This window comes from Idiotropiscis lumnitzeri, chromosome 2 (assembly GCF_059441095.1).
Source record: "Idiotropiscis lumnitzeri isolate Australia: NSW breed Sydney's pygmy pipehorse chromosome 2, RoL_Ilum_1.0, whole genome shotgun sequence".
Lineage (NCBI taxonomy): Eukaryota > Metazoa > Chordata > Actinopteri > Syngnathiformes > Syngnathidae > Idiotropiscis > Idiotropiscis lumnitzeri.
Window position 1 is genome coordinate 11592440 of NC_142392.1, and position 26794 is coordinate 11619233.

General features: G+C 48.0%; 1 protein-coding gene across 1 annotated transcript in view; it reads left to right on the forward strand.

Annotated features, from left to right (window-relative positions):
- The first annotated feature begins 2692 nt into the window (after positions 1-2692).
- Positions 2693-26794, forward strand: part of LOC148341695 (uncharacterized) — a 59957-nt gene continuing 35855 nt past the window's right edge. The window contains exons 1-2 of the mRNA XM_088287925.1: positions 2693-2771; positions 3737-3808. Coding sequence (XP_088144051.1) covers positions 2693-2771; positions 3737-3808 — 151 coding nt within the window. The remainder of the gene's footprint in view (positions 2772-3736; positions 3809-26794) is intronic.

Genomic DNA, 26794 nt, shown 5'->3' on the forward strand with positions numbered 1-26794 from the left:
AATAAGTGTAAAACTATACCTCTAGACAACATAGTCGTGAATAAGCTCAGTTTGAGCACAGACCCTGGCCAGGGTGTAAATTTTAGCAGGAAAATTATGAGCTGAAAATAGAAATAATGAAGAGAAGCGCGCTTCCACGTATCGTATTGGGCACTTTGTGGCATGGAACACAGTAAGGATCGAGGCGTACCGTTGTGTGGAGGGCCTGGGGCTGAGCCGACAGTTTCGCTGGTACGTAGCAAGAGTAATGCATTAAGTCTGGGCCGGTTCAACTCCGCTGTTCAGATACGTACCCTGTGATTACTCGTGTTCTGGTAAAGGCCACACAAAATCAAAAACCTGGCTACCATCTACTGTGGGACCAGGAAGTCAGGCAGCCCCCACGCAGGAGATAAGGGGTGATAGTGAAAAACCAGTGCCAGTCCCGCCTTTGTAGAAAGAATTGCCCCTTCTATAACCCAAATGTTATTGCATTAATATTCCGTTTTATCAGTTCAACTAACGCGTGTGCGTCCTAGTGTGCATTGAAAGATGCAGCATAAAAAATGTTCAAAAATTTGGATAATAACTAAAGCAAAATTAGAATGAGAAAGATAATTGGCTACACAATCATTGGGGTGAAATTCATCTTCATTGCAAGAAGCGGTCATATAAATAGAGAAATCTAAGATCATAAAAGGATGAATGCATGTTCTGTGGAATGTGATTTGTCAACACGGAAAAACCCTGAGTGATGAAAACGTGAACATATGGTTCAGGAACAGGTCTCTTTGATGGCAAAAGTCTGACTACGGTAAACAATTGATAATTAGACCTCAATGAAGTGATTGTGCAGTTAAAAAGTTCATATCTTGACTGTGAAAAGCTAAAGTGAGAAACTAGGATTAACTATTTGGCAAACACTAGAACGTATTCAGTCTCGAGGAAGACTGAATGCAGTAAAATTGCAATAAGAAGAACAATAAACCAGCCCAGAGTGTTACAATGTCCTGCAAACAAAAGTTTGGGATTGCCCCTGAGGGTGAAATTCCTCTCTGAACTCCTCCTTTTTGCCCCCGGCAGCAACTCATGAAACAGGGAAACTGATAAAAGATACAATTTTGTTGAAACAGAACATGTCATGTAAAACAAAAAAAAACCCATCTAATGTTCCATACTTCAGTTTGGCGACGGATGTACGACGGTAATTCAATTAATGGAACGACATTTTGAGATGGAAATGACAGGAATGTCATGAATTATCATGTTATGAGGGGACTTTTGATTTACAGTTAATTGATATAAATTAAATTAGAAATTTTTAGTCTGCGGATAATCCACTTCAAAGAATACTGACTCATTGGTTGAGGAAAACAGGGTTATATTAGCTAGTTAAATAGCTAAATTATAGTTGACATGTTCATGGGGATTGAATATGAATCATAAACAGAAGACAAAACCAATTGGCATTGGCATTTGTAAAATATGATGAGGGATTAAGTTGGTGAGCTCTTATGGGAGACGGGGCGAGACGCGAATGGATTGAAGTGTCACCACCACTCAGCTGTGCCGGGTGGCCGTCCTCGAGGGCGTGCGCCTCCCAGTTACTGACATCATGCGGAACAGTCCGTCAATTAGAAACTGCTAATCAGTATGAGTAGAACCCCCGTTTTTTGCATCGATAAAAGAAAATATTGTATTGGATGTAGAAAAAGAATTGTTACACTCGTGAGTTCAGAGGGCCAAGAGTGCTAATTCACTGGGAAAGGAAAAAAGAATATGGGGGGAAAAAAAATAAAATAAAAGCGGGGGGAAGCAGCTAATGCAGCAGCCGACGCATGCAGCTCCCATTGCGTCTGCTCTTTCAGTTTCCGCTGCTCCTGGGCCAGGTTCTGGTGACGCAGTGCCCACAGCAGGCTTGTTGTCCGCACCTGCCGGTCAACAAGGTCACGTAACAGAAGTAGGGGTGGTTATAGACATGGGTTGTGAGTGGGACGTGCTCTTGCTGTGGGGTCACTGGGTGATGAGCGGTCCAAACCGAGCCACTTCCTGAAATGTGCCATCCTGTGGTCCAGCGCCATGCCTGTCACAAAGAGCTCCACTAGCACGGGGGCACCACCGCTACCCCCTCCTCCGACAACGCTTCTATGTGTCATGATCCGCGTCGGGCATGACAGGGTTTTTGTTATTGTTTTCGTGTGCATGCGGTTTTGGTTACTGTTTGTGTTGTTATTTTCTCACCTCCCTGCCATGTGCACCTTGTTTATGTTTGATCAGCCGAGTACGGGCGTTTCCCCTCAGCACCTCGCCCTCACCAAGCCACGCACCTGTTCCCTGTTACCCTCATCACGCACCTGTTTCCCATCTGCTCCCCTGATTACTCTGACTATTTAAGCCTCCCAGACCCACTACTCAGTGTCGGGTCATTGCCGCAAGTTACGGACTGGCACGACCACGTTTCGCTCACGTTCATGTTCATGCTCTTGCTTTTGTTCCCCTCCTCGTTCTCGTTTGCCTTCCTCAGCCTTTTGCCTCGGTTTTGTTCCTCGCCCCCCTCGTCTGTTCGTCACGTTGGTTCTGTAGTTATTTTGCTCCCGTCCCGGTTGTCTTCCTTTGTTGAACCCCTTTAATAAACCCCCTGAACGACATCCATTCCCTGCCTCCTCGCCTTTTGGGTCCACCTTCCTCCTCGCCAAAAGGCGACCCTGACAGAATGACCCGACCAAAGAAGGACACAGCCGCCGCCGCTCGGACAACCACCCTCATCAGCCTGCCGACCAGCCCCGTGCCTCGTTTGTTTCTTCCCCCATGTGTCACGGTAACGACGACGACTACCCGCCTGTCATACCCCCTCACCTTATTATTGATTCTGATTACGAAGACGATTTTGAGCACCAAGCCTTTTCACCCCCTCACGATTCAAGTAAGTCCGGTTACGAGTATGATTTTGAGCACCTTGCCCCTCACATTTTTGTCGATCCAGATCACGACTATGATTTCGAATATATTTCCGCTCTCTTAGTCGCTCAGCGCAACGCAGAGTTATTTTTGAGCCGTTACCTTCCTCCCCCCGAACCATTTGAGTTTTTCGAGACCGTCTCCCACTCCACCTCGCGCGCTTCACGTCCAAAATCTCGCAAGTCACGGTCACGTCGCACACCTCGTTCACCATCGGTTTCGGCCCCTGATCACGTCCCCCTGGCATCTCCTACCTCACGTTCACCAGCCCCGGTAACCTCGGTCCCTCGTGCCTCTCGTTCCCCTGATTCCCTATGGCGGCAGGCTGATAGGGATCAGGGCCCCCGGTTCGGCTGTGCCCGGACCGACTGCTGCGCTCGGCCCGCCGTCGCCTCCACGCCAGCTGCTGCGACCCACGTCGCCTCCACGCCAGCTGCAGCAACCCACGTCGCCTCCACGCCAGCTGCAGCAACCCACGTCGCCTCCACGCCAGCAGCAGTGACCCATGCAGCCCCTACGTCAGCTGCACAGACCATGCCGCCTCCACACCAGCTGCCGCAACCCACGCCGCCTCCACATCAGCCGCAGCCTCAAGAGCCCCGCTCCGGCTCCTCGCCAACGGTTGAGCCCCGTTCCGGCTCCTCGCCCGCTGCTGAGCCCCGTTCCGGCTCCTCGCCCGCTGCTGAGCTCCGTTCTGGCTCCTCGCCAGCTGCTGAGCTCCGTTCTGGCTCCCCGCCAGCGGCTGAGTCCCGTTCCGGTTTCTCGCCAGCTGCTGAGCCCCGTTCCGGCTCCCCGGAAGTGGCCGAGCCCCGTTCCGGATCCCCGCCGGCGGCCGAGGCCCGTTCCGGATCCCCGCCGGCTGCCGAGCCCTGTCCCGGCTCCCCGCCGGCTGCCGAGCCCTGTCCCGGCTCCCCGCCGGCTGCCGAGCCCTGTCCCGGCTCCCCGCCGGCTGCCGAGCCCTGTCCCGGCTCCCCGCCGGCTGCCGAGCCCAGTCCCGGCTCCCCGCCGGCTGCCGAGCCCAGTCCCGGCTCCCCGCCGGCTGCCGAGCCCAGTCCCGGCTCCCCGCCGGCTGCCGAGCCCAGTCCCGGCTCCCCGCCGGCTGCCGAGCCCAGTCCCGGCTCCCCGCCGGCTGCCGAGCCCAGTCCCGGCTCCCCGCCGGCTGCCGAGCCCAGTCCCGGCTCCCCGCCGGCTGCCGAGCCCAGTCCCGGCTCCCCGCCGGCTGCCGAGCCCAGTCCCGGCTCCCCGCCGGCTGCCGAGCCCAGTCCCGGCTCCCCGCCGGCCGCCGAGCCCAGTCCCGGCTCCCCGCCGGCCGCCGAGCCCAGTCCCGGCTCCCCGCCGGCCGCCGAGCCCTGTCCCGGCTCCCCGCCGGCCGCCGAGCCGTGTCCCGGCTCCCCGCCGGCCGCTGAGCCCCGTACCGGCTCCCCATCGGCGGCCGAATCCCGTCCCGGCGCCTTGCTTGCGACCCCAGCTCCCGATCCAGCGGAGCACGTCGTGCGTCCGTCCCCAGTTCAAGTTCAGGCGGAGCACGTTGTGCGTCCGTCCCAGGTTCACGTTCAGGCGGAGCACGTTGTGCGTCCGTCCCAGGTTCACGTTCAGGCGGAGCACATCCTGCTCCCGACCCAAGTTCACGTTCAGGCCGATCACGCCGCGCTCCCGCCCCAAGTTCACGTTCACGCAGAGCCCGTCCGGCGTCCGTCCCAAGTTCTCGTTCGAGCGGAGCACGCCTTGCTTCCGCCCCAAGCTCACGTTTCGGCAGAACACGGCCCGCAGCCGTCACTCCCGGTCCCTGCATCCGTGGTGGACGACGAGCAGCCGCCTGCCGTATCTGCCTCAGCGGCGCCTGACGAAGCGCCGCCGCTCCCGGTTCCGGTGCCCGCGATGGACGACGGTCCGCCGCCGCGTCACGCCTCAGCCTCGGCGACGCACGACGACCCACCATCGCGCCCCGCTCTGGCCTCTGCAGCATCCGACGACCCGTCGCCACTGCTCGCCTTGGTCCCGGCAGCGCTCGACGACCCACGGTCGCTCCTGGTTCCTGTCTCGGCGGTGGACGACGACCCACCGCCGCTCCACGTTCTTGTCTCGGCAGCGCTCGACGACCCACAGTCGCTCCTGGTTCCTGCCTCGGCGGTGGACGACGACCCACCGCCGCTCCACGTTGTTGTCTCTGCAGGGTTCGACGCCCAGCTGCCGCTCCACGTTCCTGTGTCGGCGGGGTTCGACGACCAGCCCCCGCTCCACGTTCCTGTCTCGGCGGTGGACGACGACCCACCGCCGCTCCACGTTCCTGTCTCGGCAGGGTTCGACGACCAGCCGCCGATCCCGGTTCCGGTGCCCGCGATGGACGACGGTCCGCCGCCGCTTCACGCCTCAGCCTCGGCGACGCACGACGACCCACCATCGCGCCCCGCTCTGGCCTCGGCAGCATCCAACGACCCGTCACCACTGCTCGCCTTGGTCCCGGCAGCGCTCGACGACCCACGGTCGCTCCTGGTTCCTGCCTCGGCGGTGGACGACGACCCACCGCCGCTCCACGTTGTTGTCTCTGCAGGGTTCGACGCCCAGCTGCCGCTCCACGTTCCTGTGTCGGCGGGGTTCGACGACCAGCCCCCGCTCCACGTTCCTGTCTCGGCGGTGGACGACGACCCACCGCCGCTCCTGGTACCTGTCTCGGCAGGGTTCGACGACCAGCCGCCGATCCCGGTTCCGGTGCCCGCGATGGACGACTGTCCGCCGCCGCGTCACGCCTCAGCCTCTGCGACGCACGACGACCCACCATCGCGCCCCGCTCTGGCCTCGGCAGCATCCAACGACCCGTCACCACTGCTCGCCTTGGTCCCGGCAGCGCTCGACGACCCACGGTCGCTCCTGGTTCCTGCCTCGGCGGTGGACGACGACCCACCGCCGCTCCACGTTGTTGTCTCTGCAGGGTTCGACGCCCAGCTGCCGCTCCACGTTCCTGTGTCGGCGGGGTTCGACGACCAGCCCCCGCTCCACGTTCCTGTCTCGGCGGTGGACGACGACCCACCGCCGCTCCACGTTCCTGTCTCGGCAGGGTTCGACGACCAGCCGCCGATCCCGGTTCCGGTGCCCGCGATGGACGACGGTCCGCCGCCGCTTCACGCCTCAGCCTCGGCGACGCACGACGACCCACCATCGCGCCCCGCTCTGGCCTCGGCAGCATCCAACGACCCGTCACCACTGCTCGCCTTGGTCCCGGCAGCGCTCGACGACCCACGGTCGCTCCTGGTTCCTGCCTCGGCGGTGGACGACGACCCACCGCCGCTCCACGTTGTTGTCTCTGCAGGGTTCGACGCCCAGCTGCCGCTCCACGTTCCTGTGTCGGCGGGGTTCGACGACCAGCCCCCGCTCCACGTTCCTGTCTCGGCGGTGGACGACGACCCACCGCCGCTCCTGGTACCTGTCTCGGCAGGGTTCGACGACCAGCCGCCGATCCCGGTTCCGGTGCCCGCGATGGACGACTGTCCGCCGCCGCGTCACGCCTCAGCCTCTGCGACGCACGACGACCCACCATCGCGCCCCGCTCTGGCCTCGGCAGCATCCAACGACCCGTCACCACTGCTCGCCTTGGTCCCGGCAGCGCTCGACGACCCACGGTCGCTCCTGGTTCCTGCCTCGGCGGTGGACGACGACCCACCGCCGCTCCACGTTGTTGTCTCTGCAGGGTTCGACGCCCAGCTGCCGCTCCACGTTCCTGTGTCGGCGGGGTTCGACGACCAGCCCCCGCTCCACGTTCCTGTCTCGGCGGTGGACGACGACCCACCGCCGCTCCTGGTACCTGTCTCGGCAGGGTTCGACGACCAGCCGCCGATCCCGGTTCCGGTGCCCGCGATGGACGACTGTCCGCCGCCGCGTCACGCCTCAGCCTCTGCGACGCACGACGACCCACCATCGCGCCCCGCTCTGGCCTCGGCAGCATCCAACGACCCGTCACCACTGCTCGCCTTGGTCCCGGCAGCGCTCGACGACCCACGGTCGCTCCTGGTTCCTGCCTCGGCGGTGGACGACGACCCACCGCCGCTCCTGGTTCCTGTCTCGGCGGTGGACGACGACCCACCGCCGCTCCACCTTCTTGTCTCGGCAGGGTTCGACGACCAGCCGCCGATCCCGGTTCCGGTGCCCGCGATGGACGACGGTCCGCCGCCGCGTCACGCCTCACCCTCGGCGACGCACGACGACCCACCATCGCGCCCCGCTCTGGCCTCGGCAGCATCCGACGACCCGTCACCACTGCTCGCCTTGGTCCTGGCAGCGCTCGACGACCCACGGTCGCTCCTGGTTCCTGCCTCGGCGGTGGACGACGACCCACCGCCGCTCCACGTTGTTGTCTCTGCAGGGTTCGACGCCCAGCTGCCGCTCCACGTTCCTGTGTCGGCGGGGTTCGACGACCAGCCCCCGCTCCACGTTCCTGACTCGGCGGGGTTCGTCGACCAGCCGCCGCTCCACGTCCCTGTCTCGGCGACGCTCGACGACCAGCCGCCGCTCCACGTTCCTGTCTCGGCGGGATTCGACGACCAGCCGCCGCTCCACGTTCCTGACTCGGCGGGATTCGACGACCAGCCGCCGCTCCACGTTCCTGACTCGGCGGGATTCGACGACCAGCCGCCGCTCCACGTTCCTGACTCGGCGGGATTCGACGACCAGCCGCCGCTCCACGTTCCTGACTCGGCGGGATTCGACGACCAGCCGCCGCTCCACGTTCCTGACTCGGCGGGATTCGACGACCAGCCGCCGCTCCACGTTCCTGACTCGGCGGGATTCGACGACCAGCCGCCGCTCCACGTTCCTGACTCGGCGGGACTCGGCAACCATCCGCCGCTCCACGTTCCTGACTCGGCGGGACTCGGCAACCATCCGCCGCTCCACGTTCCTGCGTCGGCGACACTCGACGACTCGTCGCCCCTCCACGTTCCGGTCTCGGCTGCACCTGGTTCGTCACCCCTCCAAGTTCCTGCCCCTGCTGCTCCCGGGGCCCCACCGCCGCTTCTCGTCCCAGCCCCTTCAGCGGACTCCATGTGGCGTTCGGGTCGCCCGGGACGTCCGCCCGAATGGCCACGACTGGACTTGCGGGTTCGGCCACCCGGACGGCCGCCTGAATGGCCACGGAAGGACCCGCTGGTCTGGCCTCCCGGGCAGCCGCCAGACCGGCCTCGATCACGGGTCGCTGACCCACCTCCCGACCCCTTCCGCCCACCCTCGTTTTTGGACATGGTGTTCTTTTTGTTTTTTTTTTTCTTTTTGAGGACGTCTGGAATCCGTCCCTTGAGGGGGGGGGGGTACTGTCATGATCCGCGTCGGGCATGACAGGGTTTTTGTTATTGTTTTCGTGTGCATGCGGTTTTGGTTATTGTTTGTGTTGTTATTTTCTCACCTCCCTGCCATGTGCACCTTGTTTATGTTTGATCAGCCGAGTAGGGGCGTTTCCCCTCAGCACCTCGCCCTCACCAAGCCACGCACCTGTTCCCTGTTACCCTCATCACGCACCTGTTTCCCATCTGCTCCCCTGATTACTCGGACTATTTAAGCCTCCCAGACCCACTACTCAGTGTCGGGTCATTGCCGCAAGTTACGGACTGCCACGACCACGTTTCGCTCACGTTCATGTTCATGCTCTTGCTTTTGTTCCCCTCCTCGTTCTCGTTTGCCTTCCTCAGCCTTTTGCCTCTGTTTTGTTCCTCGCCCCCCTCGTCTGTTCGTCACGTTGGTTCTGTAGTTATTTTGCTCCCGTCCCGGTTGTCTTCCTTTGTTGAACCCCTTTAATAAACCCCCTGAACGACATCCATTCCCTGCCTCCTCGCCTTTTGGGTCCACCTTCCTCCTCGCCAAAAGGCGACCCTGACACTATGGCTTCCAAACGCACAGTTGACGCCTCAACCCGATTGGGACCCCATTCCACGATAGGGGTGCCCGCGGAGCCTCAGCATTCAAGGACCGGCAGGTCTTGGCATTCCGGTGACGATTGATGGACAACAGTTTTTGATGGTGGAACAAGAAATTCCACGCTTTGCAAGGTTCTTCTCCATATCCCAGTGAGCAACAACACTGTCACGCTTGTAGAACTCTTGAGATTGGCCGAGTCACTGCCATGGTCCGAACCTGCACTGAAACAAACACTGGAATTCGAGTGGGACTGAATTGCCAGAAGGGACTGAATTTGACTGTGCACATCCGCTGGGGGAAGCATATTTTGTCCTCCGTTCCAGTCGACTGGTTAGCTCTGAGACCAGGGTCTCCATCCTCCCGCAGCTGGTACGTCCTGTTCCTGCTCTGGTCTGCGCGGTGAAGCCGCCTCCACCCATTCAAACCACCAATTGGTCCTTTGCATTGAACACTGAGTTCTGATGATTTGGTTTGTCAGGATACATTCACCCAATTTCGAGAGTCAGAAGCGCATCTTGCATTAGGATTATGTATTTGTGATGTCTACCGGTGCTGCCTCGCATGTGTGCCTTGCCCCAGAGCAGAGGAAACGCTATGAATTGTCTCTGTTCGCTGAGCCACAAATCACATTAACTATCGGTGCGCATCATCATACTAAAGATTTCGGCTCATTGGTGAAGACTTTTGGCAGAGTTAATTTCAGATGTAGAATACTCCATGTCACTAGCAGGGTGTGGTGTTTCAGCACCCATTCCGAATTCTTCTGTTACCTGTGCCCTGCTCTGTTTTGTGCATAGGTGCGTAGTTTCACCTCATCCAAACATTTAAAATACATTTAATGCATCCAGCCAAGGTTGCACGGATCTCATCAGTGAACAAGCGCATGCCGCAAGGAATGCACCTGCATCTTTGGCTTACTATGGGCTTAAAAAGGGAGAACGTCACAACCCCCTTTTCTACCAACAAACCCGGGAACATTTAGTTCTATCTCTAAATGCAAAATGAAATACTTGTAAGCATATTTTACTTGAGGGATTCCTATTTTATCGATGACATGATGTTGCGATGGCCCCCAGTGGCCCCCATTAATATGTTAGGGTCCCACAACAGGTGTTCCATCAGACGCACACAATAGCCTGTGTGTGCTAACTTCAGCTCGCTTCCAGAAACGTCTGTAACTATGTCAGGAATTAAATCGGGCATCAGCCGCAACGTGCTTCCTTTTTAAATGCTCGTTTATCACTGTTGTGCAGCTCGGAAAGGGAGGTTTACATCTTAGGACGTAGTTTTGTGAAATGCCCTCATGGACCGGTCCAAATCGGGGTCGCACCACGCATTGCTCCGTGTTCGGCAGGCACAAGTCAATTTAGCACGGTAGAAACAATATAAGACAAAGTCGCCGCATGAGGTTTGACTTGACCGAACCAAATGTCTTTTTGTGTCCTGCAGACATCAGACAAAATGATCTCTGTTCTGTGAAAGAGGAGCCAGACTTGACTCACATCAAAGAGGAGGAGGAGGAGGAGGAGATCAACAAGTCACCACTGAACGTTGTCCCTATAAAAACTGAAGATGAAAACAAGGATGAGAGTGAGGACAACAGAGGGGCGGAGCCTACAAGCAGCAGCTCAAGTCATCACGTGACAAGTGAAGGTGATGAAGACTACTGGGGCCCATCACAAGCACATTATGAGGACACATTATCAGATGCTCATGATGATGATGATGATAATGAGCAAACTAAAGGTGAAAGGGCATGACACACTGATTCATTCACTGCAAAGCTGTCTTTAAAACCGCACACAAGAACACACAGTGGTGAAAAACCTTTTTCTTGCTCAGTTTGTGGGAAATGCTTCTCTCGAAAGTCTTTAGTAAGGCACACAAGAACGACAATGGAGAAAAACCTTTCTCTTGCTCAGTTTGTGGAAAAAGCTTCTCTAGAAAGTCAAATTTAACACGTCACACAAGAACACACAGTGGTGAAAAATCTTTTTCCTGCTCAGTTTGTGGAAAATGCTTCTCTCATAAGGCAAATTTAACAAGCCACACAAGAACACACAGTGGAGAAAAACCATTTTCTTGCTCGGTTTGTGGCAAATGCTTCTCTCGAAAGACTCATTTAGTAAGGCACACGAGAACACACAGTGGAGATAAACCTTTTTCCTGCTCAGTTTGTGGCAAGAGTTTCTCTCGAAAGTCGCATTTAACATGCCGCACAAGAACACACAGTGGTGAAACATCTTTTTCCTGCTCTGTTTGTGGAAAATGCTTCTCTCAAAAGGCAAATTTAACAGAACACGCAAGAACACACAGTGGAGAAAAACCTTTTTCTTGCTCAGTTTGTGGAAAAAGCTTCTCTAGAAAGTCAAATTTAACACGTCACACAAGAACACACAGTGGTGAAAAATCTTTTTCCTGCTCAGTTTGTGGAAAATGCTTCTCTCATAAGGCAAATTTAACAAGCCACACAAGAACACACAGTGGAGAAAAAAAAATTTCTTGCTCAGTTTGTGGCAAATGCTTCTCTCGAAAGACTCATTTAGTAAGGCACACAAGAACACACAGTGGAGATAAACCTTTTTCTTTCTCAATTTGTGGCAAGAGTTTCTCTCGAAAGTCGCATTTAACATGCCACACAAGAACACACAGTGGAGAAAAACCATTTTCCTGCTCGGTTTGTGGAAAATGCTTCTCTCAAAAGGGAGGTTTAACAAGCCACACAAGAAAGCACAGTGGAGAAACATGTTTTTCCTGCTCTGTGGAAAATGCTTCTCTCAAAAGGCAGGTTTAACATATCACACAAGAACGCACAGTGGAGAAAAACCTTTTTCTTGCTCAGTTTGTGGAAAAAGCTTCTCTAGAAAGTCAAATTTAACACGTCACACAAGAACACACAGTGGTGAAAAATCTTTTTCCTGCACAGTTTGTGGAAAATGCTTCTCTCATAAGGCAAATTTAACAAGCCACACAAGAACACACAGTGGAGAAAAACCATTTTCTTGCTCCGTTTTTGGCAAATGCTTCTCTCAAAAGACTCATTTAGTAAGGCACACAAGAACACACAGTGGAGATAAACCTTTTTCTTCCTCAATTTGTGGCAAGAGTTTCTCTCGAAAGTCGCATTTAACATGCCACACAAGAACACACAGTGGAGAAAAAACATTTTCCTGCTCGGTTTGTGGAAAATGCTTCTCTCAAAAGGGAGGTTTAACAAGCCACACAAGAAAGCACAGTGGAGAAAACCCTTTTTCCTGCTCAGTTTGTGCCAAGAGCTTCTCTCAAAAGTTGCATTGAACAAACCACACAAGAAAGCACAGTGGAGATAAACCTTTTTCATGCTCAATTTGTGGAAAATGCTTCTCTCAAAAAGGAAATTTAACAGAAAACTCACTGGAGAAAAAACTTTTTCATGCTCAGTTTGTGGCAAGAGTTTCTCTCGAAAGTCACATTTACGAATCCACACAAGAACGCACAGGGGAGACAAGCCATTCAGTTTCAGCGTTTGTGCTAAAAGATTCTCCACTAAACAGCATGCTGAGAGACACAATTGTGCTGGTGAGAATCCTTGAAGATTAAAAAAAATTTTAAAAATGAAAGAACCGACTCTTTGTGGTAAGATGTAAATGTGATTTTCAATAAAATATGATGAAATTGAATTTTGCAAAGCTCTTTTATTGACACAAAGCCAATGTGATCAGTGCCAGAATAACCAATGTGTCTGAGTGATGAGTTTTTTTTTGTGTGTTTACATCAAACATGTAAATAAAATTAATTGCCTTTGCCTGGAACAGCATTTGTTAACATTATGCTTTTCAGTTGTCTTTTTAATTGTACCTAATGGAAAAAGTGTGAGAAGAAACTGTGCTTATGAAATCGGTGCCTTCCACAATCATCAATAAAATCACTTGTTCCACTTGCTCAACTGGCCTTCATTACGCCGTGAAAAGGTGAAAAACAGAACTCGAAGTTGAACTATAAAAAGAACCAGACAGAGAAACGCAAATAGTCTCAGTTTCTCTTAAAGGTTTTGTCAGGAGTTGGCAACCTGATGGCGCCTGGAGTCAGCGCTGGTTTTCTCGCTGTGTTTGGCTGGCTTGTATATGTATGGTCCATTGAACAAAACTCGAACTCTTCAAATATCCCCTCACATACATTTAATATTTCGCTTTCTGAATAAATTTCTGACGAGCTAAAACCACTTTCTAGGTTGAGCTCTATCAAGTGTTTGGGGTTTGTTGCTAAGCAGAATCTCACTTCGGAAAAACTTAAATCATTTGTCAAATATACCAATTTTTTTTTCATGCTATATTATATTTTTTATACGTTGGATTATTTATATAATGAAATAGGGAAATATTAAAATTGGCAACCACATACAGACCTAATTTAATTAATAAGAAATATGGAAACATTTTATAAATATTGAGCTCATTGAGAAGAGTCCTAATATTGAAATAAATATTGAAATATAAAAAATACTAAAAAAATTAATTCAATAACCCGACCCCGGATGAGCGGCAGAAAATGGCTGGATGGATGGAATAATTTAAATTGCATACATATTCAAATGAATAAATATGTTAAGAAATATTCAAGTGTGAAATAAAAAGGTTTAAATTAATATTGATATAATTTAACATTAAAATAAATATTGTAGTATTACATAAGAAAGCTTAAATATAAATTGAAATAAATGAAAAAAAAAGTCGTGTATTTTTAAATGGCCTAATATAGTTATGGGAAGTAATTCTCTTTATGAAACTATGAAGGGACTGGAGCTCACAGAAGTGACCAGTCTTGGTTCTGAAGTTCCGATGTAACCAGATACTGCCCTGAGAGAAAATAGGCCTGAGCATTGTTTATGGTGGGGGCAATTCTCTCGCCAGGTCAGTGACCTTCCAGGCTATGAGAGTAATTTAAGGTGCCTTCAGTGAAGTCCTACTTTGTCCTACTTGAATGAATCCACATCAAAATACCATCATTTATGACACCACGGCTGGACAAATAATATACAGAAACACACTTTCGCACCACTGAGTGAGTGTTGGACGAATTCTCTCGCCAGGTCAGTGACCTTCCAGGGTATGAGAGTAATTGAAGGTGGTCACTAGTAGACTGGTCGTATCAAAGGGGAGACGCATCTGCTCTCCCTCTGGGGGTCTTTTGGAGGGAAATCCCGAAGACTAGCGGGATGGGAATGCATATGCAACAAGGGAAAATTAGATATTCATGTCCTATTTGGGCATTCCCCAAAAGAAGGGAATGTCTGAGAGGGGGCTCGCACGTGCACGGAGCGCACACACGCACACGTTTTTGGGGAGACTTCTTTTGACATCAGCATGTAACGAGAATAAAATCTTTCTTCTTTCTCCAGGTCGGGGAGGAAATCCTGCCCCAAGTGGAGGAGTTTAAGTATCTTGGGGTCTTGTTCACGAGTGAGGGGAGGATGGAGCGGGAGATCGACAGGCGGATCGGTGCAGCCTCCGCTGTGATGCTGTTAGAATAATATTAAGAGGTTATTATACATTTGCCGTGATGCAGCTTATTTTAATATGTAGCGCATATAACAACAGTTTAATAGAGTGAACTATGCTGAGTGTTTGCAGTGTGAGGGGTGATACAGGGAGACACCTCTACTGCAGAGAGGTGTCTGCAATTGGCGGGGCGGTGGCACTTCTTCAGAAGTGAGGATGAAGTAAACAACATCGTGAGGAGCCCTGATAAGTTGGCATCGAAGTCTGAAGCAAGCAACATCGTGCGTCCTGATAAAAGATGTTGACGTCAAAGTCAGCTGCGACCCATGGCGGCACGCTCATGATAAACCGGACTAAACCAGCTTTTGAGAAGACGAACTGTACCACCCTTGAGTGTAATCTGATTTCTTGAAGTGTAATCTGATTCCCCGATGTTATAAAAGGGAATGTGTGAAAAGCATCGAGGAACAGGGGGGAGATAAAGTTGTCAAATAAACTTTGTTAACCTTTCTGTCTCCACAAGAGCTGTTTGTCCTCTCCTTTTAGCTTACGAACACGATATGTCAAATTGGCGAACCTGACATACAATTGGTCCTTCGGCGCCGTGAACCCAACATACTGGAGGCGTCCAGGGGCGAAGCCGACGACCGGGGACAATCGTGGCCACAACGAGGATTTCTTTTTTCTTTTTTTCCAGGATTTCTTTTTTTTTGTTTCTCTTTTTTTTTTGCACCTGGTCCTCGGCTCTGCTGCTGGAAGGCTGAAAGTTGAAGGGAGGCTGCGGAGAGAGACGTTCAGCTCATCTTTGGTAAGTCCGAATGTGATGAATGAGTGTGATAAATGTGTGCATGTGAAGGTACGTAGTTAAATTCCGCAATAACAGGAGGGCGGACTCCTCTGCAAATAAGTAGTTAAATTCCGTGGATATTGGAGGGCGGACTCCACTACGCCTAGACAGAGTAAGTCTTTAAAACTGTGTAAAACCGTAAGAATACTAGTCAATGTTACGTGAAGAGACAGAGATAGTCGATAAAACTGATAGAGGATAACAGGGTGTATCCTCCACGCGCGTTAGAAAAGAGAAAAAAAAAAGGAAAAAATATAGTGTGAATGTAAGAGTGTGCATGGAGGCTTGCAACCTCATTTTGGAACAGGAAAATTAACTGACAACTGTCTGGGAAGCAGAGGCAAAGAATTCCGCGCCACTTGTGGTAGAAGACAGAGCAATTGTCACCCTGTTCAGGGACTGGAGGACAGTTTAGTCACCCTAGGTGAACCGCTGTCTTCCAACATGGGGAAAACAAACAGTAAAAAAAAGCTAACAAAAAGGATCCGAAACAACAATTGATGTGTAAGGACTGGAAATTTATAGAAAGCCAATGTCCAGGAAAAGTAAAACATTTAAACTCATGGATAACAAAATATGAATTCGCTGGTCAGCTTAATACACAAAAAATAGTCGACTTACAAGAAAACATAAAAATAAAACGAAAGAATAATGAAAAAAAGATGGACGCTGTATCGGTCTGTCGTGGTGAAGAGGGAGCTGAGCCAAAAGGCGAAGCTCTCGATTTACCGGTCGATCTTCGTTCCTACCCTCACCTATGGTCACGAACTGTGGGTCGCGATCGAAAGAACAAGATCTCGGATAAAGGCGGCCGTAATGAGTTACCTCCGCAGGGTGTCTGGGCTCTCCCTTAGAGATAGGGTGAGAAGCTCGGCCCATCCGGGAGGGACTCAGTGTCGAGCCGCTCCCCCACCACGTAGAGAGGAGCCAGATGAGGTGGCTCGGGCATCTGTTTAGGATGCCTCCTGGGTGCCTCCCTGGTGAGGTGTTCCGGGCATGTCACACCGGCAGGAGGCCCAGAGGACGACCCAGGACACGCTGGAGAGACTACGTCTCCGGCTGGCCTGGGAACGCCTGGGCATCCCTCCGGCAGAGCTGGAAGATGTGGCTGGGGAGCGGGAAGTCTGGGCTTCCCTGCTGCACCGCGACCCGACCCCGGATAAGCGGCGGATAATGGATGGATGGATGGATAATGAAGGCAACTTGAGCAAGTGGAACAAGTGATTTTATTGATGATTGTGGAAGGCACCGATTTCATAAGCACAGTTTCTTCTCACACCTTTTCCATTAACTACGATTAAAAAGACAACTGAAAAGCATAATGTTAACAAATGTTGTTCTAGGCAAAGGTAATTATGGGAAACAAAAAAAACTAATTATCACTCAGACAAGTTGGTTCTTCTGGCACTGATCACATTGGCTTAGTGTCAATAAAAGAGCTTTGCAAAATTAAATTTATAATATTTTATTCAAAATCACATTTACATCTTACCACAAAGAGTCAGTTCCTTCAGTTTTTTGTTGTCTTTTTTTAAGCTTCAAGGATCGCTGGAATTCTCAACAGCACAATTGTGTCTCTCAGCACCCTTTTTAGAAAAGAATTTTTTAGCACAAACGCTGCAACTGAATGGCTTGTCTCCAGTGTGTGTTCTTGTGTGGCTCGTTAAATGCGACTTACGATAGAAACTCTTTCCACAAACTGAGCAGGAAAAGGGTTTTTTGCAGTGTGTATTCTTGTGTGTTCTGTTAATCGTGACTTTTGAGAGAAACTTTTCCTCCAAACTGAGCAGAAAAAGGTTTTTCTCCACTGTGTGTTCTTGCGTGCCTTGTTAAATGAGAATTTTGGGAGAAGCTTTTACCACAAACTGAGCAAGAAAAAGGTTTTTCACCACTGTGTGTTCTTGTGTGTTCTATTAACCTTGCCTTTTAAGGGAAGCATTTTCCACAAACTGAGCAGGAAAAGGGTTTTTCTCCACTGTGTGTTCTTGTGTGGGTTGTTAAATGGCCCTTTTGAGAGAAACTCTTGCCACAAACTGAGCAAGAAAAAGGTTTTTCTCCACTGTGCATTCTTGTGTGGATTGTTAAATGAAACTTTTGAGAGAAGCTTTTGCCACACACTGAGCAAGAAAAAGGTTTTTCTCCACTGTGCGTTCTTGTGTGCCTTACTAAATTAGACTTTTGAGAGAAGCATTTCCCACAAACTGAGCAAGAAAAAGGTTTTTCACCACTGTGTGTTTTTCTGTGCCCTTTTAAAAACAGCTTTGAAGTGAATGAGTCAGTGTGACATGCCCTTTCACCTTTAGCTTGCCCATCATCATCATCGTCATGAGCGTCTGATGATGTGTCCTTATTATGTGCTTGTGATGGCCCCCAGTGGTCGACATCAACTTCTTTTGTCACGTGATGACTTGAGCTGCTGCTTGTAGGCTCCGCCCCTCTTTTGTCCTCATTCTCATCTTCAGTCTTTATAGGGAGAATGTTCACTGGTGACTTGTTGATCTCCTCCTCCTCCTCCTCCTTTTTGATGTGAGTCAAGTCTGGCTCCTCTTTCACAGAACGGAGATCGTTTTCACAGACGTCTGCAGGACACAAAAAGACAAACACACATTTTGTTTGGTCAAGTCAAAGCTCATGCGGCAACTTTGTCTTATATTGTTTCCACCGTGCTACCTTGACTTGTTCCTGCCGCACACGGTGCAATGTGTGCGACCCCGATTTGGACCGGACCATGGGGGCATTTCACAAAATTACGTCCTACGATGTAAACCTCCCTTTCCTAGCAGCACAACAGTGATAAACGAGCATTTAAAAAGGAAGCACGTTGCGGCTAATGCCGATTTCATTCCTGACATAGTCACAGACGTTTCTGGAAGCGAGCTGAAGTTAGCACACACAGGCTATTGTGTGCGTCTGATGGAACACCTGTTGTGGGACCCTAACTTATTAATGGGGGCCACTGGGGGCCATCGCAACATAATGTCATTGATAGAATAGGAATCCTTCAAGTGAAATATGTTTACAAGTATTTCTTTTTGCATTTAGAGATAGTTTCATCGTGGTTATCGTATTTTCGTGACCATCAGGCGCACTTTAAAGTCTTAAATCTTCCCCAAAACATATGACGCGCCTTGTAATGCGACTCTATTATATGGACTGAGCAACTCGCTCGACCATCGGGCATGTTCCCCTTGAGGTATTTCAGAGTGCATGTTAGCACACCCTGCCGGCCAAAATCTGAGACATCTATGCTTCAAATTGACTGTGACATAAACATTATGTGAATACGTTCTTTGGCTGATAGTGCAGGAGAAAGCTGGACAAAATGGCAGCTGTCCACGATGTTGTAGTCTGTCTTATCATTCATGTTATTGCAAGCAAGATACATCACAGGTTTAGACAACAGACTGCAAAAAAATAGATGAAAACACACTGCCCAAAGCACACGACTCACATTTCTCTAACCAGCCATCTGATTGGCTGAGGCTCCCGGAATGCATCAGTACTGTTTTTGTGTTGTTTTTATTTCTTATGGGGATATTAATGGCATGAGAGATACATGTTTTGTGATAATTTTATTTCTTTGTTTCATTGTTTGCTTGTAAGCTGTTCAGAGATATTTTTGGTTTTGATTTGAAACCATGACTCTATGGTTCGGTGACCAGTGAAATCCCTCCCCTAACAATCTCAACAAATCCGCACTTGATCTCTGTGCATCTATTTGTTAGACGAGACGAATGAAAGATTGCATCGTTTTTTAAAGTAGCGCTGAATGGATCCCCTGCTTGAAAACGGCAGTCTGTTCGGCACGAAAGCGGAAGAACAGGACACACCCCGCTGTGATATGATTGGCTGCTGGCCGTGTGGGGCACTGTCATCAACTCACCGACAGATGTCACCATTTGCGATGCAAATCATTGTTATATTCTTCTAAACATCGGAAAAACTTAAGATTTAAACCGTATGCAAATGAACAAACATTTTAGTTCCCAAACATGAACTTGACAGATGAATTAAACTTAACTTTTGTTGCTGGTTTTGTTGAAAAATCTGCCACCATGTTGTCGGTTGGACAGTATTCCAAATGTCATGCCATGTCATTATCCACACCGCTTTTCCTGTACTGGGTCGCGGGAGGGTGCCGGAGCTGACGTGATAAAGTTTTTCTTAATGTCAACATATTTGCACCTTTGCCTTTTTACAGGCTTTTTCGCCAGTGCTATGGTGCCTTGATTGTCCTCAAAAACAATTAGTCGCTCTTTATTTTTTGCATGAGATATTTTTTTATCTCCCAATGGGATATTTCACATGGATTGAGCTCTTAAGTAACTAAAAAAGTAAAAGAAAAAAATAATTAAGGTTCTTTAAGAATATGAATACGCAAGAAAGAAATTTCTCAGATCAACATTTCACATTGTCGTTTGTCAAATGTTGATAAATTGTATTTTTCATTCGGGATTTGTCTGTTGTTTTTCATTTATTTGCACGTCACTATTTAAGTATTTTTTTCTTTTACTATTCTTTACCTCTATCAGTATTTAATTCGATTTTTATGGAATTATTTAAGCTTTCTTATGTAATACTACAATATTTATTCAATTTATTTAATACATAAAAATTATTTAAATATTTTTTAATTATTTTTATTTAAATCTTGAATATTTGTCAACATATTTGTTCATTTAAATATGAGTGCAATTATTTTATTTATTTATTGCAATAATTAATACTTAAAATTTCATTCATTATTTTTTATCTTTCAAAATTCGTTCAATATTTATTAAATGTTTCTATATTTATTATGAATTTAATTAACTCAGTATGTGGTTGTGAATTTTAAATTGAAATATGTCGCTGTTTTATTATGTAAATGTTAGAGTGTTAAAAAATATTTCGGTATTTATTTAGGTACTTAAATATTTAATTATTTGTTTCAGTATTCATTAAATTACGGTGATTCACTTTTGCAATTCAGACGCGCAGCAACGAACTGCGTAATGCGGATCCTCTCCTCCGTGGTGACGAAAAAAAAGAAGCGGGAAGATTTACGAAAGCAGGAACGGACCGTGCAACAGCAGAGCGATAAAAACACTGTGTTCAGGAGGCGCACACGATATTTGTGCCTTTCTTCATTTTTACTTTGTTTATTAATGTACATTGTTTGCATTGGCCTCAAGGACTCATTCGGCGTGTATGTATTTGTAGTTTTCACTGTGTCACGTGATTTCCTAAAGCCATCAAAGGAAGAGAAATAAAAAAAGAAAATCTGGACATCAGTCTGAATCGTGGCCTTTTCGCTGGACCGGTGTAGCTACACTCTTGACATTCCAAAATCTTTGAGAGAAACTTAGACTACTTGCATTTATCTTTCTTGTTCTATTTAAAGTTCAACTTCTAGTTCAGTTTTTCACCTTTTCACAGCGTAATGAAGGCCAGTTGAGCAAGTGGAACAAGTGATTTTATTGATGATGGTGGAAGGCACCGATTTCATAAGCACAGTTTCTTCTCACACCTTTTCCATTAGGTATGATTAAAAAGACAACTGAAAAGCATAATCTTAACAAATGTTGATCCAGGCAAAGGCAATTAATTTTATTTATGTTTGATATAAAGCCACTGATGGTGTAGTGGTACACTTGCCCGATCTGTGTGCAGGCAGCGTGGGTTCAGTTCCCACTCAGTTCTCACTGTCTATGTCTGCCCTGTGACTGGCTGGTGACCAGTTCAGGGTGTAGTATAAAAACAAAAAAAATTATCATCACTCAGACACAATGGTTCTTCTGGCAATGATCACATTGGCTTTGTGTCAATAAAAAAGCTTTGCAAATTTCAATTTATTATATTTTATTCAAAATCACAAAACCACAAAGAGTCGGTTCCTTCAGTTTTTTTGTCCTTTTTTTAAGCTTCAGATCGCTGCAATTCTCACCAGCACAATCGTGTTTCTGAGCACTCTGTTTAGTGGCGAATTTTTTAGCACAAACGCTGCAACTGAATGTCTTGTCTCCACTGTGCGTTCTTGTGTGGATTCGTAAATTTGACTTTACAGAGAAAGATTTACCGCAAACCGAGCAGGAAAAAGGTTTTTCTCCACTGTGTGTTCTTGCGTGGCTTGTTAACGTTGAGTTTTGAGAGAAGCTTTTACCACAAACTGAGCAAGAAAAATTGTTTTCTCCAGTGTGCTTTCTTGTGTGGCTTGTCAAACTTGACATATCAGAGAAGCTTTTGCCACAAACTGAGCATGAAAAAGGTTTTTCACCACAGTGTGTTTTTGTGTGAATTTGTAAATTTGACTTTCTAGAGAAGTATCTTCCACAAACTGAGCAGGAAAGAGGTTTTTCTCCAGTGTGTGTTCTTCTATGTTTTGTTAAATTTGACTTTTAAGAGAAACTCTTGCCACAAACTGAGCAGGAAAAAGGTTTTTCTCCACTGTGTGTTCTTGTGTGTTCTGTTAAACTTGACTTTTGAGAGAAGCTTTTGCCACAAACTGAGCAGGAAAAAGGTTTTTCTCCAGTGTGTGTTCTTGTGTGATTTATCAAATGAGACTTTCGAGAGCAACTCTTGCCACAAACTGAGCAGGAAAAAGGGTTTTCTCCAGTGTGTGTTCTTGTGTGCGTTTTTAAACCTGACTTTTGAGAGAAACTCTTGCCACAAACTGAGCAGGAAAATGTTTTTTCTCCACTGTGTGTTCTTGTGTGGTTTGTTAAATGCGACTTTTGAGAGAAACTCTTGCCACAAACTGAGCAAGAAAAAGGTTTTTCTCCAGTGTGTGTTCTTGTGTGCGTTTTTAAACCTGACTTTTGAGAGAAACTCTTGCCACAAACTGAGCAGGAAAATGTTTTTTCTCCACTGTGTGTTCTTGTGTGGTTTGTTAAATGCGACTTTTGAGAGAAACTCTTGCCACAAACTGAGCAAGAAAAAGGTTTTTCTCCAGTGTGTGTTCTTGTGTGCGTTTTTAAACTTGACTTTTGAGAGAAACTATTGCCACAAACTGAGCAGGAAAATGTTTTTTCTCCACTGTGTGTTTTTTTGTGCAGTTTTAAAGACAACTTTGAAGATAATGAGTCAGTGTGACATGCCCTTTCACCTTTAGTTTGCTCATTATCATCATCATCGTCACGAGCGCCTGATAATGTGTCCTCATTTTGTGCTTGTGATGGCCCCCAGTGGTCTTCATCACCTTTTGTCACGTGGTGATTTGAACTGCTGCTTGGAGGCTCCGCCCCTCTGTTGTCCTCACTCTCATCCTTGTTTTCATCTTCAGTCTTGATAGGGACACCGTTCACTGGTGACTTGTTGATCTCCTCCTCCTCCTCCTCCTCCTTTTTGATATGAGTCAAGTCTGGCTCCTCTTTCACAGAACGGAGATCGTTTTCACAGACGTCTGCAGGACACAAAAAGACAAACACAAATTTGGTTTGGTCAAGTCAAACCTCATGCGCCGACTTTGTCTTATATTGTTTCTACCGTGCTACCTTGACTTATGCCTGCCGCACACGGAGCAATGCGTGCGACCCCAACTTGGACCGGACCATGGGGACATTTCACAAAATTACGTTTGACGATGTAAACCTCCTTTTTTGCAGCACAACAGTGATAAACGAGCATTTAAAAAGGAAGCACGTTGCGGCTGATGCCCGATTTAATTCCTGACATAGTCACAGACGTTTCTGGAAGCGAGCTGAAGTTAGCACACACAGGCTATTGTGTGCGTCTGATGGAACACCTGTTGTGGGACCCAAACATATTGATGCAGATCACTGGGGGTCATTGAATAATGACTGTATATTTTAAAGTTATCCAATATGTATTCTAATTCAACTAAGATACACCATAATATTTTAAGAGTTCACTGAATCATTTTGGAACTGCAACGATGCTTAACAGCCATAGGGTGTCAGTAATGAGTAACAAAGTAACACAACATTGTCATTTGCATAAATTACCAGGAACTATGAGTTGCAGGGGTGATGCAAACCACCTGGGCCACAGGAACTTTATGACCGGGAAATAAATGTTCCTGGCCTTGTTGGTAGAAAAGGGGGTTGTGACGTTCTCCCTTTTTAAGCCCATTGTAAGCCAAAGATGCAGATGCATTCCTTGCAACATGCGCTTGTTCACTGATGAGATCCGAGCAACCTTGGATGGATGCATTCAATGTATTTTAAATGTTTGGATGGGGTGAAACGATGCACACGTGCACAAAACAGTGCAGGGCCACCCGAGGTTCATTGACTCTCACCCAACCAAGCCAGTACAAAGTTCATAAATAAATAAGACCAATACGCACTTGATATTTAAAAAAAAAAAATTATATTCTTAGTTTTATTCACTAAAATTGATCAATTGCCATTGATGTTTCGCCGCAGTGTGTACATTTTTTAGAGTCGGGCAGAATTCCTTCCGTAAGGAATTGCTTGAACAAGATATAAAAACCAGAGAATGTGTTAAATAATCAGTTCAAATTTTATACTGGGAAAACATGGAGTTTACCCCCCACTATTGGTTATTCTTTGGCATTTATTTTCTGCACTGATTTCATTTGGCATAAACAAATGTTCGGCAAACCGACAAAGGGTTCGCGGTTAACCGCTTCCCGATTGCCCGGGCAAGTGAAATTTGGCCACGGGCAAGGTAAAATTATGGGCAACTTGCCCGACCGGGCAAGCATTTTTTAAAGCAGCAAAATGTCTTTAATTTCGACGAAAACTGCGGTGTGATCCGTTTGTGTGCACTGTATGGTGATGGTTTAACCCAGACACCCCCTTATGTTCTGGTTTGGTCCATTGGCCTTATCGGGGGCAATGGGCGGGCGCTACGGGGATCAGTTAGTTCAGTGAATGTCGAGTTAAAGTGGACGTCAATAAATCCCGCAGTATTGGAACTCTCTGTAGTTGCATCCTCATTTGAAGTTTGAAAAACACAACAAAAACCAACGATATTTCGTCCGAAAATTGACAGTCGGAAGTTTTCTTACCTTCTGCGCATGTTTACAAGTGGCGACGAGTTCGTTCAAATCTGAACATTTCGGATTCTGACATGACTAAAATAGCTCGAATATTTTTAAGTAGACAATTCACTTGTGAGTAAGAAAGGGAGTAATATTTGATTATTGGCTGTTAATTCATTAGCTCCATGATGTGACCTGACATGTGTTCTGTTTATGCTATGAAACTTATGGAGGCAGCACCACAGGCACTGGTCTTAAAGGAATACACAAATTTCCCACACTCATAATTTACTCATGTGATTACTCAATTAATAGGCTCCCCTGGATTTAAAATTGATAATCTGGATTGCTGTAATATCATTTTCCCAATTTAACATGCAAATTTGTTAATTATTAACATGCAGATTTGTTAATTATTAAAACTACAATTAATATTTTCAATAACTGCACAGGATGATACATTTGCTGTTGTGAGCAGGGTTTCATGGTTGATGATGAAAACAAGATTAATTTATGCTTCTCAGATTATATGTTTATTTACATTTGTGGCGCACATTTTACAACCATAAACATTTTATTCTTAGAGAAAAAAAATTGTCACTTGCCCAAGTCGGGCAAGTAATTTGGCCACTCGGGCAAGTCAAATTTTAGTGGCACTTGCCCTATGGGCAAGCAGTTTTTAAAGTTAACCGCGAACCCTGACTAGACCTTTCTTTTCTTTATCTTCTGCACATTTCTCCCACACTAGTCCCCATTTACTTAGTTCCTATCGTTTTTTTTTCATTTATTTATTTATTTTTTCATACTTTTTCTAATGTTCTTTCAAAGTGCGGTTACTTTGACATCTTTGAATGTCTTAATCATTATAGAGGCCTTGTCATGACCCGTGTCTGCCACGTCAGTGTTTTTGTTATTTTCTTCCCTCCTTCCTGCCATGTGCCTTTTGTTATTGTTTTCATCACCTCCCTGCCATGTGCCTTTGTTATTGTTTTCGTTCTCACCAGCTACGCACCTGTTCCTAGTCATCATCACGCACCTGTTCCTAGTCATCATCACGCACCTGCTTCCCATCTGCTCCCCTAAGTACCCGGACTATTTAAACCTTCCAGACCGACAACGCAGTGTCGGGTCATTACCCTGTTTGCCTCCTGTTGCCACGTCACCTCGGACTCTCACGACTTGCGCGTCGCTCCCGTTGTTGCACTTGTCTTCGTTCCCTGTCCGCCTGGCTCGTTCCCGTCTCGTGTTTGGTCCTTGTCATCGTCCAGTTAGTCTCGTTCAGTTGCCTGTGTTGTTTCTTTGCCCACGCCCCGTTGTTCGTCCCCACCAAGCTCCACAATAAATCTCCTTAAAGCTTCACCTACCCCTGCTTCCTCGCTTCTTGGGTCCACCTCCTCATCGCCGCAAGGCGACTCCTGACACTATAATCCGTACGCAGATCTTCAACATCAACAGTCACAGTCTCATCCCAGCACACGAATGAACTCGCTGCTGTAACTCTCTGCTTACGTCAAGCCCACCCTCGAGAGCCATATACTCCACCGTGATTGGTAGGTTCGTTCAGCTTCGCACAAAACACTGTAAAGTGCCAGTCATATCAAATTCGCGGGCCGCACGAACATTAAACTTTCATAATAAGGCGGGGGCCGCAAACTATCATCCCGCGGGGCGCAAATGGCCCGTGGGCCGCGAGATTGAGACCCCTGGTCTAAACAATACAACGAAATTTCCCTATCCTGTACTGGGTGTGTGTTATCTATTCGTGCACCCAATGTGAATATTAAAACTGCGGAGCATATGGGCAGGTTAAAGTAACAACTATATCTTAATAATCTGTTTTGTGGGCCCTAAATTAGAATATATTATATCACCCTCCTTGTTGAGGAGAACCTCCAGGATGGGCGTGATGTGACGCTATTTGAAGCGTTCTCCAGCCTTCTGGTCATACAGGTCACATGTCACCTCAAACCTGTGGACAGAACTGGACGAGTGGCACTTGCCAGTGAAGGGGTAAATTACCTCCCTTCTGAAAATTTCAGTTTTGCATAAATTTTGTGTAATAACGTCAATCAATCATTCACTTGATGCTTGAATTTAATTACTCCAATCTTTCTCCAAAAATTTGAAAATAAGTACTTGGGAGTGCAATGGGAATTCAGGTTGATCAGGCCTGTCCGCCCATTGCATCCTGCGTGCCGTTAGGGCTTGCCGGTGCCCTCAATCAGGTTTCTTTCCTGTGGCCCGTCCCTTAAACATTCACTCAAACCACATCTGCATACAAACACTTTTTCTTTCACACTTCCATTCACCAAAAAGATACTTTCCAATTCCACACAGAGACCCCTCCCTCGGCGTGTCCTTCTTGATTACACTGAGATTTGTGCTGGCAGCTCCTTAATTTTGCCTCAATTTAGCCAGCGTATGCCAAAATTTACAACTGTGGGTCTCTTTATTTTCCCGTTCAGTCCCCGTGATGTCGTTTCTCTTTCTCCTGTTCCTCCTGGACGTGGCTGACGATAATGCACCTGCGACGTCAAACAGCTCATAGATGCGGAAGTTAGCAGTCTGGTATTTATGGAATGCAGTCATGTCCCTTAAAAGTTGTCATGTCAGGGTTCGCGTCGTACAGTCATAAAACATCTGTCTTCCACCTCTGTCACATTTAATACACATCAGTTAATAGAT